This window comes from Trachemys scripta, chromosome 9 (genome assembly GCF_013100865.1).
Source record: "Trachemys scripta elegans isolate TJP31775 chromosome 9, CAS_Tse_1.0, whole genome shotgun sequence".
Classification (NCBI taxonomy): Eukaryota; Metazoa; Chordata; order Testudines; family Emydidae; genus Trachemys; species Trachemys scripta.
In genome coordinates, this window is record NC_048306.1 from 95187539 (window position 1) to 95201325 (window position 13787).

At 41.5% G+C, this 13787-nt stretch overlaps 1 protein-coding gene across 2 annotated transcripts in view; it reads right to left on the reverse strand.

Annotated features, from left to right (window-relative positions):
• Nucleotides 1-7453: 7453 nt before the first annotated feature.
• Nucleotides 7454-13787, reverse strand: part of LAMP3 (lysosomal associated membrane protein 3) — a 33060-nt gene continuing 26726 nt past the window's right edge. The window contains exons 6-7 of one of the 2 annotated variants that reach the window (XM_034782583.1): nt 10634-10794; nt 8191-8328 (exon numbers count right to left, since the gene is read on the reverse strand). In XM_034782583.1, the coding sequence (XP_034638474.1) occupies nt 10655-10794 (140 nt within the window). In that variant the 3' untranslated portion in view covers nt 8191-8328; nt 10634-10654. Of the gene's footprint in view, nt 8329-10633; nt 10795-13787 lie in introns of both variants that reach the window. The other variant, XM_034782584.1, reaches the window with a different exon arrangement.

Genomic DNA, 13787 nt, shown 5'->3' on the forward strand with positions numbered 1-13787 from the left:
CAGGCTGGCAGCTGGGGTCAGAATGCGGGACTGAACTCCCAGGGCTGGCCTTGATGGGTCAAAACCCAGCCAGCCCCAGTACCTGACCATAGGGTGACCAGATGTCCCGATTTTATAGGGACAGTCCCGCTTTTTGGGTCTTTTTCTTATATAAGCTCCTATTAACCTCCAGCCCCGTCCCGATTTTTCACATTTGCTGTCTGGTCACCCTACCTGACAATCAAGAGAGTGCCTGACCCACACTTAAGAGCTGGGTTCCCTAAAGAGATCGGTGCCCCGTTAGGAACCAAACTACGGGGGTGGTGGGCGCTGAGCCATTTGGAAAATCGGGCTATGAAGGCTGAGCCCTTGGAAATCTGACCCTGACCAATCATCCTGAAGGCTTTCAGATTTGGAGAGAGTTCAGACCCAGTCTTGATCCAAATTGCAGCCCTGACCCCGTTTCTCTATTAAACACTGGATTTTCTGCAGCTAAAACTAGGCCTTGGTGCCAGGCCACTTGGCTGTTCTGAGTGCCGTCAGGCAGATTAGCATTAAGTACTTGCCACTTCTCAGGTAATTTTTTCCCACACCATAAAAATCAAATTTGTTTTTCTCAGTTACTTGATATGGGTAATTCACCTGTAGTTTCAGTGAGCATCTGAAATAAATCTAAAATCTCTACCTTCCTAGTATTTATTTATATTGTAGTAGTGCTCAAAATACATGTTAGGTGCTCTCCAAACACAGAGGAAGATGGATCCTGACCCAAAGAGCCTACCTGCCATTAACTAACTTCCGATTATTTTTTAACCAGACATAATGGCACTAAAACACCTGGTTGTTCAGGTTTCTGCTGTAATAATTTGCATTGTGGGTGATCCAGGGAAGCTGCATCAGCTTTGGGAATTTTTATGGTCCCACAGACAGGACCCCAAAGGAGGCCCAGAGCCCTGGCTATGTAGCTGGGATTATTTGACCAATCTATCTGTCAAGGCTGTTAATTTGAGCATACGTTTATTTTATTCTCTTTAAAACACAGTGCTTTGTACCACATTATATTGCCTTAGAAAATCCCGAGACAGATCTTTCATCATGTTTTTAATTTGCCTTTGAACACTAGAGGGCAGCATTTTATTAAGTTTACCATAAGTGGGTTTTAGTCCACAAAAACTTATACCCAAATAAATTTGTTAGTCTCTTCTAAGGTGCCACATGGACTCCTCGTTGTTTTTGCTGATACAGACTAACACGGCTACCACTCTGAAACAAGTTAAATATATATTACAAAGCCCGAGTTATAGGTGGGTGAAGTACAGAATATATTTTTAATCATAAAAATAATGTCAATGGCAGGCTAGTTTATTTTGCATTTCTTTGCTGCATGGATTAATTACTGCATCATCCCAGCATGTTTTTAAGTTATAACAAAATAAAGCATATTATGGGGTCTGTCTGCTCCATGACAACCCCGGCTGGCACTGCTTGCCTCCATTTTCTTCCCTCAGGTTGATCTCCTCTGTTTTGTGCTGCAGATGTGGCTTGGCCCTCTGGCCAAGGGAGAAACTTCCAGGGAAGCAAAAGTCCATCTAAGGAGTCCCAGGCAAACAAAAAATGTTCCTCTGCCCCTTAGGACTTTTCTTCAGCCTGCCTTCTGTGCCCTGTTCCCAGCCCCTGTTGGGCTACCTTGAAAGTCTTCTCTCCTGTTCTGGTATAGAGCCCTGGGTCCCCAGGCCTTCCTGGCCTCCTGTAGACCTGGCCTCAGGGCCTTCCATAGGAAGCTACCTATTCCCTGTAGTTCCACACCCACACTGATTTGCATGATTCGCAAACTTTGCCACCCCAGTGTTTCCCCCCTTTTTCAGCTCATTTATGAATATGTTGAACAGAACTGGTCCCAGTACGGATCTTTGGGGGAACCCTGCTATTTTCCTCTCTCTACTGTGAAAACAGACTGTTTATCCCCATCCTTTGTTTCCTATATTTTAACCAGTTATTGATCCATGAAAGAACCTTCCCTCTTATCCCATGACTCCTTCCTTTTCTTAAGACCATTTGGTGTGGGATCTTGTCAAAGGCTTTCTGAAGGTCCAGATACACTATATCCACTGGATCACCTTTGTCCTCGTGTTTGTTGGTAACCTCAATTCTAATAGAATGGTGAGGCATGATTTCCCTTTACAAAAGCCATGTGGACTCTTTCCCAACATATTGTGTTCATCTATATGGCTGATAATTCTGTTCTTTAATATAGTTTCAATCAATTTGCCTGGTACTGAAGTCTGGCTTACCTGCCTGTAATTGATATGATTGCCTCTGGAGCCATTTTTAAAAAATCAGTTTACAATTGACACATCAGTCTGGGACAATTCCTCAGATTTATCACCTACAAAGAATGGCTCAGATGTGGCAATCTCCCTCACCGCCTCTGCAGTGAAGACCAATGAAAAGCATTCATTTAGCTTCTCTGCTGCAGTCCTAAATGCTTCTTTAGTAACTCGATCATCCAATGGCCCCAGTCATTGTTTGACAGACTTCCTGCATCTGATGTACTTTAAAAAAAAATGCTGTTAGTTAGTGTGTCTTTTGCTAGTTGCTCTTCAAATTCTTTTTTGGCCTGCTTAATTATACTTTTACACTTGACTTGCCAGAGTTATGTTCCTTTCTCTTTTCCCCAGTGGGATTGAACTTCCAATTTTTAAAGGATGTCTTTTTGGCTCTGTCTCTTTTACACTGTTGTTTAGCCATGGTGCTGGTTTTTTTGGACCTCGTCTTGTTTTTTTATTTTTTTTTTTTATTTGCAGTATACATATGACTTTGAGCCTCTGTTATAGTGTTTTTAAAAAGGTTCCATGCAGCTTACAAGCAATTCACTCTTGTGACTGTTCTTTTAATTTCCATTTAACAAGCATCCCCGTTTTTGTGTTGTTCCCCTTTTAAAAGTTAAATGCTGCTGTGGTCGGTCTCTTTGGTATTTCCCCCCCTACAAGGATGTTAAATGTAATTACATTATGGTCACTATTACTGAGTGGTTCAGCTATAGTCACCTCTTGGACCAGCTCCTATGCACCACTTAGGACTAAATCAAGAATTATCTCTCCCTTGCTGAGTTCCAGGACTAGCACCTGGCATTGGCCACTGTCAGAAGACAGGTTACTGCGTTAGATGGACTTTTGATCACACTCAGTATGGCTGTTCTTATGTCCTTATGCTCCAAGCAGCAGTCATTAATAGCTTAAAGTCTCAATTAAGCTGTCACCTGACCCCTAGTCCCCTCTTCCCACATACACATTCATATGTGTAGACTGTGAGCAGCATAATTCATTTGAACTTTGAATACATTTTCCTCAAGAAGAGGAGAGAAACTAAAACTTATCATGTCATGACAGGATAGACAGTATTAGAACTATTAAAATACTGGTCAGCCCCATATGCATTATACTTTAGAAATTTAAGGGAAATAGGAAAATCCCTACAAAGATGTGTGCCAAAACCACATTTCTGTGTCCCTGATCTGTATGGACTTTGATTTTCATGTTAAAAGCTTCCTGTTTTTCCACAACCTTATATTGTTCTTTGTGAAAGACAGGAGAGTAAATGCAACCTATTCATTTTAAATTTCTTTTTAAATAAACAGTGAAGTAAGCATCTGAACAGATGAGACAATAACGTTTTTTAGAATGCTCAGGTGTGAGGATCAGGAAGTTACATGTGGTGTGGTGAAGGAAGGGGCCAGTAGAGAAAGGGAAGTGTGAGCTCTTGGGTGTTTTGTGGCTGGCTGGGAAAGCACGGCTACCAACAGAGTTGTTCCTGTGGCCCAACATGCCTGCAGCAAAAGTACGTCACTGCATCACTGACAATGATCTGCAGAGACCACTGACCTGAGGAAGGCTGAGAGTAAGAGAGTGGAGGACCCGCAAGAAATCCTTTATGTAATCTCTTTTGGCATAGACCATATTTCTTGTACATTAGCATAATGATTTTTTGTTATATGATTAAATACAAATCCATTCAAGTATTCATCTGTGTGGATCCCACTGTATGTATGCATGCATGCCGTGTGCATGAGATTGAAATCTTTGCATAGCTGTGTCCTTTGGACCTATGTTCTGCATGTCTCCCCTCCCCAGCCTAGGGCTTAAACCATGCATCAGTACCCTGTCCCTGCCCATGGCAGCAAGACAGATCCAGGCTGTGCCTGCTTGCTACCCTTAACACATTCACCAAACCTAGTTTTATCTAGCTAGATAAAACACTAGATTCCTCCCCCCTTTGCTTTTTTTCCCCTTCTTTAACAAAAAAATCCCCCAAGCCCCTATTTTTCTCTCATCACTCTGCACCAAAACCACTCACATGACAGATTTGAAGCATTTGGGCTTCAACCATGTCTGCTTTTTGACAGCCTCATTCCGCTTACAGATGATCATAGCCCTTGTTTAGTTGTCTCAGCGAGAGCCATGTGCCTGACTATTGCTCCATCTACCATTTGTTCTCCTTAAAATGAGGAAAATCTAGAGACATCCAGCTAACATATCATCTGGAGCAACCTAAAAGGACTACTTCAGACTCGGAAGAACAGACATCAAACTCCCAGATGGGAGCTTCTACCTCTAAATCCCAGTTTGTGTCAGCATCCCCAGCTGCTGAGAAGTGACTCCCAAGACCAGTACCAGTAAGAAGTCTGATCTGGCACCTACAGGCCATGAAGCAGCCACCAAAGACAGCTCAGCACTGATAGTTGTCCAAAGACAAGGTAGATCAGACCACTAGATCATATATGCAAAAAGAAGAACAGGAGTACTTGTGGCACCTTAGAGACTAACAAATTTATTAGATCATATATGGTTACTGGCACCAGTCTTCCTCCCCTGAAAAAGGAAAAGTCGAGAGGCTGAAGAAGAGCTATTCACCTTCACTTTCCTTCAGAGAACTGAGCACAAAGCCCTCTCTTACTACAGGGGTTCAACTTCTGGCTCAGAGCTGAAGAGCACTAAGAATATCCCTCCCTGCGTCCAGTACGGATTTGTCAACCCTGAAAATGGCAGTGTGGACATTGGAGCTGGCACCAACAATCAAGCACGAATGGTTCTGGCTGATTTATTGCTGATAGAAGTTACCTCCTCTAGTACCTGTATCTAGCACTGACTCCAACATCCAAGTTCATAGTACTCACATTACCTCACAGATTGGCACTGCCCTTAGAGGAGATTTATTCCTCCTCCCACTCTGCTGACCAAATCATCTCCCCTTATGGCCATGACTCAGCAGTCTCAGTATTGGGATGGCCTTGCCAGGCAATCTGAAGGCCTAGTGGTCAAGTTACAGTCTACCATCCCCTAATGCTCCCCAGGTTCCTCTGGTCAGGCAGAGCCTCAGAGGAAAAGGGTGGGGAGGGTCCCAGCCCAGGAACCTAGGGGGAAGGGGGAAAGGGAAGCTCTAGCTGGTACAACTGCCCAGCTTCCCCTGGGCCACTTCCTCCCCAGCCCATTCTCTCCTGAGTTTGGGGCATTGTCATGGCACTCAGCTTCCCTCTCAGCAGAGGATCGCTCCCACAGCCTAAATAGTTAAAACAGTCAGTTGGGTCTTCCCAGCTCACTTTCCAGTGCCCACTTAGCAGAGATGGAAAAAAAAGGGGTCAGGTCCTTGGCCTCCCAGTTGGGACTTACCCAATCCAGACTCTTCCCCTGTAGATCCCTCTGTCCTAGAGGCTTCAACTAGCCTCTCCTTCCCACTCCCCCTTCTTGCCTCTCAGAGTCTCCTTTTAAGCAGAACCACCATTTGGAGCATGCTTTGCAGCTGCTGAGGGGCAGGGCCTTCTTGGCCCAGTACTGCCCATGACTCCTTTAGTCTTAGTGAGGGGTCTGTAAGCCCCATCACAATGTAACACAGCACTCAACAGATGCAACAAATTCACAAAACACACATATTTAAAATGACTGAAAACAATCTTTATTACAGAAACTCCAACAGTAGAAAAGTACAGAGCATACACGATTTTCAAAACTAAGTAATTATGTTGGGACCCATTGATAATGGCAGGATAACAGTTAAGGAGATAAGTCAATAAGCGAATGGTGTCTGTATTCTCAAGAAGTGCATTTAAATCTCCTACCCCTCTCCTTGCAGCACTTCGCAGCCAATTTTTAGACTGGGCTTTATTTGCCCTTTGTGGAGAAATAAGGGACAGAAGGAAATAAAGCTTTGCACTATAATCTTATTGGCTTTTTGGCTAAGAATAAGTATAGGATTGGTATATGTGATATGCCCTTTCTTGTTAGGTTGTATGTTGCATTTTCAGTAGGATGTAGTACATGATCTAGGCTGTGATTTTCAGTGGAGCCTAAGGGAGTTAGGGATTTTAGCAGGGTGTTTTTGTATCTAGTTTCTATGATCCTACATTGTGTGCGAGATGTTGGACAAGTGGCGGATTTTGTAAGGAACAACTATGGCAAGGAGGAGTGGGGCCACTAGGTTAGGTAGCATTGTCAGCATTGATCATCCATACAGATGAGCAAAAGCAAATAGTAGAAGAAATGGATGGTGTTAATAGTGGTATTAGTGTGACAGCATGTCTAATATACAGAATATTATATGGTAAGATCTTAAAAATCCCACTGCATGTTCCTCCTTTGCAACCCGTACTTTGTATGGAATATTTCCTCAAACAGAACATTTAGCAACAAAACCCTGCAACCAAGAGCCACTAAATCTGTAGATTTCCGCCCTCTGAAGCTGGAAGCTCCTAAGAACAACATTATATGAACAATTTCTCAGAAGATAAGCCACCCACCAAATAGTAAGCTAAATTCTGGCAGGAAATGAGCATGAGCACCTGCCAAAAAATTGCATGTAACAACTCAGGCAGCAAGTTTGCTGCCTATTCTTACTCCCCATAAAACTCAACACTTCCTGACCAAGCAATTTCCCCATCTACATCTCTACTGCCATTTGTTCATGCTTCTTGAAAACATCTGTTCATGGGATTGGGCAGACAGGGTGTTACTGCTTGTCAGAGAATGGGTTCACATTGAGGGTCAGATCCGCAGCAGCTGTAAAGCAGTGAAGGTCCATTGGCTCCTCAGCTAGTGTAAAAATCACTGTATCTGCACTGGCTTTGTAAATGGTCCAATGGCTTCAATAAAGCGTTGCTGATTTTACACCAGCTATGGATCTGGCCCTCTGGCTGCATTTGCATTGTACACTGCACCAGTGCTAATTAGTACAAATCTATTATTTTACTCATTGCATGGGAAAGGATCGCATTTAGCTGTTTTTTTTTTAAATAAAAAAGACCTTCCCCCACACACACCAGGAAAAAACCAAGATACACATGAACTCAAACATTATTCACCACTAACTGTTTGATTTATCATTCTAATCCAAAATATGCAATAGAATGTATTTATTTTGCATCATGCATAAAAATGGCACAGGGCACTGCACAATGAAACAAAGTTAAATTATTAGTAATTAAGAGTGAATAGATCTCTTTTCAACTGGGTATCAAATGTTAAAAGACTGAATAGTAACAGAGTTTCCCAGGCAAGGAGCATAACAAGAAAATGCTCTGGTTCCCATTGATACAAGATTTAAAACTGGACAGATGAGGAAACCCAACATTTGAGATTCTAACAAAGGGCTAGGAACATACAAGAAAGGAGATCAGTTAAATACGCTGGGCTGCAGCTAGTCAAGACCTTCATTGTGAATAAAACAAACAAATTTTATATGTGCAAAACTTTAAAAGGACCCAGTCAGAAAAGTTTACGACCTGATCCTGTGAGATGCTGCATTCCTTCAGCAGCCCTCAGGATTATGCCCTTAAAATGCCAGTAACATGCTGAGAGAGTAATAGTTACATTGCATGTTCTTTGTAAATTCAGTTTTCAAATTTATGCTTTTCCTTATATTAACCCATTTCCTATGTATGATCCATAAACTGTGTTGTAAAAACAAACAGTTGAATTGAAATAGGCCACTAAAAATCCTCTCTCTAAACACAAGTGAACTGTATGAAAACTGTTCCCCTTCTTCTCAGTTGCAGGTAGCTCCATAAAATGACCAGCTACTTGATTTCATAACTCGACACACATACTCTGGCATTTTACACTGTTCTAACAGTGTTATTAGAAGAAAAATTATGGCAGACTTGAAATTCTAAAATCTTTTCATGAAATGCTTCTCATTATTTATATGAGATTATTTTGATCTGCTAGATTCTCTGGTACGCAGACGATTTACTCTTAAGGCAGATCGCGCAGAGGATGAGTGCCAGGATGCCGGCGATAAAGATCACGAAGAAGCCAATCGCAGGAAAAATGATGTTGAAGTCAGCTGCGCACTCCTCCACTAGAAGGGGAAAAAATATGTTGGGTAAAATTTAGTGATGCCGACACTGACTGAATCTTTCAGCCCTTCAGGAAGTGATCTTTGAATACTGGAACATTAGAATCATTTGATCAGTTGCAGTCGTTTGAAAGGACCATATCTCTTCTGCTTATTATGCTACTTTACAATGATATCCAAATACCTCTCCTTTTGCTGACTGGTTTTAAATTTAGTTTGATGCTTTTGTGGACTTGAGGGTGCTGCAAAATAGTCTTTCATTTTTACAGTCAAACCGAGAGAACATTTCTGGTAATGCACTGTTACTTTCATAGACAGATTTTAAGGCCAGAATGAAGCATGATGATCATCTAGTCTGACTTCCTGCATAACACAGGCCAGCCCCACATCACAGCATCCATGTGGAGGGAATTTTTTTCCTCTACTGTGTAAGTGAGTAAGCAATTAATGGTTTAACTAAGCAGTAGTAAAATATCAAAACAGCTTTTAAACTTTAAACAAAATGGGACAGATATTGATTTGAGTTACCCTGGTGAAAATCCAGAGTGAGTCCACTGCAGTAAATTAAGTTACTCCAGATTTATGCTATTACTTAACTGATATAAAATATTGGCCCAATGTTATCTATTTATTATTGCATTTTTTTCAAACTAAACTAAATGATGAAGAATTCCTTATACAGCACATTTTTCTAGGCTCCCATCCTGCAGTCCTTATCCAGGAAAAACTCCCACTCACAGCAAAACTTACCTCATTATCGTTATTAGTAGGGAGGATTTTTACTGTTCTCATATTTTATTCTACTTTCTCATTTTAAAATATTTTCATATTTAGTTTCTCCTCACTTCGCAGGGTTTTGTCGCAGCGGGTCAGGTTTTTTGGTTTTTGTATGTTTGTCTTTTAAACTTTGTAAATCTTTTGTAAGATGAAGATTTAAATCAACCAAACAACCCCACTTTAAAATCATCTCAAAATCAATTACTGTATATCTCTCTCAATCACCTGATTAGTAGGAAACAGAGACCAAAGCGTTACATACAGCATGCTTTAAAATTAATCTAAATTATCTCCATGTGCAGATCCAGCACCTCCGTTTACAAGCATGAAATTCCTCCTTGTGCAGAGGGCCTACACACCATTTAAGTCCCACAAGAACCTTCAAAATATAGCTTAAGTGGGTCTTCATTTGTTCATAGACTTTTGTGGGCCCTCTGCAGTCGACACCATTTAATATTAAATATTCACTGATGGTGTGTTTTTAATAACCCTAGTGTCTTCCTATACTTAGAATAGGAGAAAGCACAGTATCATCATTACCTCAGCATGGCAATTGTTGAGTTTTGTAGCAATCACTGTAAATATTCTGAATAGGAAGTGATTTTACTCATGAGCTCCCAAGAGAAAATGTCTTGAATATTGGTCTCATTGGATCCCAGAACCCACCTGAACTCACCCCTACCTCAACCTACACATGCACAGTAAAGTCTCATGACACTAGCCCATGTTTTCTGCCCTTCTGTATTAGATCTCTCTATGCTGTATTGTGACATAGGGTTAATACTGACATGCTGTTTATAGCCACAGATGGCTCATTCTATCCCCCTGGAGCAGACATTTTAAAAGAAATCCACTGTCTTAGATATATTTCTTGTTCCTTATTCTGTTTTTTTTTTTAATGGAAATAAAGCTCCTAAGAAAATAGAAAATTATCCAGCATTTAAAATCTGCCTCTGGAGTAGGCATCAAAGCAGCCTGATCTGTCTGTGAAAGTGCTACAGCACTAATATGTATATCACATTGCCACAGCAGGACCTATCACTCTGTTTCGCCAACAGAATTAGTAGGAAAGAGCAGAGATTAGTATAATACTAGCCCTAATACTCATAAGGTGAGTGTGCACATTTTTGTGGAGGGAAGCAGAGGCAACCTGTCCATCCATGAGAATACTTGTCCCAGGGCTTCTGCACACATGGCTTCCCATAAGAGCATCACTGAGCACTGGTTCTACAGAATCTCCTGTGAATATAGACTTAGTCCTGTGAGAGAGTGTCTTGCATGCCTAATAATCGACCATCTCCTTAGACCCTAACAGCATATCCCTAGACTCATCCCGTTATCATTTCTTCTGTCTTCTAAGCACCCATAATTTTGTTGGCTCTTTTTCAGGAACACAATAGATCTTAAGTGTTACCTCTTGAACATATTGCATTAAACACATGGCCTCATCCCATTAAAAAATATAGCTCTTTGACTATAGGTTTGACAACTGGAAGCCAAGATTCCCAAGGCCTCTATACTTGCTACGCACATTTTGAAGTGTGTGGGCAATTCAGATGCGTTCATATCCTCTATTTGGCTTTCTTCTCGAAATTAGCCCCAAGACAAGCACAATGACAAACAATCCCAGGGTGCTCAGGCCCAATGCAATAGGGATTGTTCTCCTGTTCCTGTCAAGAGAGCATTCTTCCTCTGCAATTAAAGTTAGAATATAGAGTATGCATTAGATCAAAACAACACACTCCTAGAATACATGCCGATGCAGATACTTTTTAGAACATAGCTACTGGGGACAACCCAGAATTCTATGTCATTGCTGAACTCAGTATGATTTTCTTTATGGAGGGATCACATCTCACAAAAACATACTTGCCTAGATGGAAATAGCTACATTCCTTGTGGTGAATCTATTCTGCTTTATCACATACACATTCGGAAAAAAATCTGTTGATACACATTTAGGGCTTGAACCTGTGGAGCACTCCATGGATACAGTGCAAGGTTAAAAATAATGAGCAAGACTGGGATCCGACATGAAGGAGAACCTCTGCTGTGCAGCTTTCAGTCACTCCTGCCTAATAGTCTGCCTGGTGCAAAGGTTCCGGCTCTCTCGAGACATCTAGGTAGACTTACGTAGTGCTGGGGAGGAGCCGGTGGTCGTGGTACACGTAGGTACCAATGACATAGGGAGGGATAGGAGAGAGGTCCGGGAGGCCAATATTAGGCTGCTTGGTAAGAGATTGAAGTCCAGGACCTCCATGGTAGCAATCTCTGAAATGCTTCCAGTTCCATGCACATGGCCAGTTAGACAGGCAGAACCGCAGGGTCTCAATGCATGGATGAGACGATGGTGTAGGGAGGAGGGTTTTAGATTTATTAGGACATGGGGAGGGATAGCTCAGTGGTTTGAGCATTGGCCTGCTAAACCCAGGGTTGTAAGTTCAATCCTTGAGGGGGCCACTTAGGGATCTGGGGCAAAATCAGTACTTGGTCCTGCTAGTGAAGGCAGGGGGCTGGATTCAATGACCTTTCAAGGTCCCTTCCAGTTCTAGGAGATGGGAGAGCTCCATTACTTAATTTATGCGGAAACTTTTGCAAAGGGGGGGGCCTAAACAGGAAGGATGGGCTCCACTGAAACCAAAATGGAACCAGATTGCTCGCACTTAACATTAAAAAGGTCCCAGAGCAGTTTTTAAACTAAGGGCTGGGGGAAAGCCGATAGGTGCGGAGGAGCACATGGTTTGGACAGAGACATCCCTTAGGGAGGATCTATTAATGGAGATTCTCTATGTCCTAGAAAGAGGAGAGGATGGAAGATGATAAAATACAGGTAGGATCTGATGAGAAACCGTCAAATGAAAAAAAAGTCCCTTTCAATTACATCATATAATGGCAGACAGCTAAAAAGTAGCAAGTTTTAAAAGTGCTTATATACCAATGCTAGAAGTCTAAATAATAACATGGATGAACTAGAGTGCCTCATATTAAATTAGGATATTGATATAACAGGTATCACAGAAATTTGGTAGAATGAGGATAATCAATGGGACACAGTAATTCCAGGGTACAAAATATATCGGAAGGACAGAACAGGTTGTGCTAGTGGGGGAGTGGCACTATATGTGAAAGAAAGCGTAGAATCAAATGAAGTAAAAATCTTAAATGAACCAAACTGTACCATAGAATCTTTATGGATAGTAATTCCATGCTCTAATAATAAGAATACAGCAGTAGGGATATATTACTGACCACCTGACCAGAATGGTGAAGTGAGTGAAATGCTCTGGGAGATTAGAGAGGCTAGTAAAATAAAAAACTCAATTATAATGGGAGATTTCAACTATCCCTATATTCACTGGGCACATGTCATCTTAGGACGGGATGCAGAGATACAGTTTGTCGACACCTTAAATGACTGCTTCGTGGAGCAGCTAGTCCTGGAACCCACCAGAGGAGAGGCAATTCTGGATTTAGTCCTAAGTGGAGCACAGGATCTGGTCCAAGAGGTGAATATAGCTGGACCGCTTGGTAATAGTGACCATAATATAATTAAATTTAATATCCCTGTGGCGGGGAAAACACCACAACAGCCCAACACTGTAGCATTTAATTTCAGAAAGGGGAACTTCACAAAAATGAGAAGGCTAGTTAAACAGAAATTAAAAGGTACAGCACCAAAGGTGAAATCCCTGCAAGCTGCATGGAAACTTTTTAAAGACACCATAACAGAGGCTCAACTTAAATGTATCCCCCACATTAAAACACACAGTAAGAGAACCAAAAAAGAGCCACCGTTGCTAAACAATAAAGTAAAAGAAGCAGTGAGAGGCAAAAAGGCATCCTCTAAAAAGTAGAAGTTAAATCCTAGTGAGGAAAATAGAAAGGAGCATAAACTCTGGCAAATGAAGTGTAAAAATATAATTAGGAAGGCCAAAAAAGAATTTGAAGAACAGCTAGCCAAAGACTCAAAAAGTAATAGCAAAAAAAAAAAAATGTTAAGTACAGCAGAAGCAGGAAGCCAGCTAAACAACCAGTGGGGCCCCTGGACGCTCGAGATGCTAAAGAGCACTCAAGGACGATAAGGCCATTGCGGAGAAACTAAATGAATTCTTTACATCGGTCTTCACGGCTGAGGATGTGAGGGATATTCTCAAATCTGAGCCCTTCTTTTTAGGTGACAAATCTGAGGAACTGTCCCAGATTGAGGTGTCATTAGAGGAGGTTTTGGAACAAACTGATAAACTAAACAGTAATAAGTCACCAGGACCAGATGGTATTCACCCAGGAATTCTGAAGGAACTCAAATGTGAAATTGCAGAACTACTAACTGTAGACTGTAATCTATCATTTAACTCAGCTTCTATACCAAATGACTGGAGGATAACTAATGTGACGCCAATTTTTTAAAAGGGCTCCAGAGGTGATCCCGGCAATTACAGGCTGGTAAGCCTGACTTCAGTACTGGGCAAACTGGTTGAAATAATAGTAAAGAACAAAATTGTCAGACACATAGATTAACATAATTTGTTGGCGAAGAGTCAACATGGTTTTTTGTAAAGGGAAATCATGCCTCACCAATCTACTAGAATTCTTTGAGGGGGTCAACAAGCATGTGAACATATAGTGTACTTAAATTTTCAGAAAGCCTTTGACAAGGTCCCTCACCAAAGGTGCTTAAGCAAAGT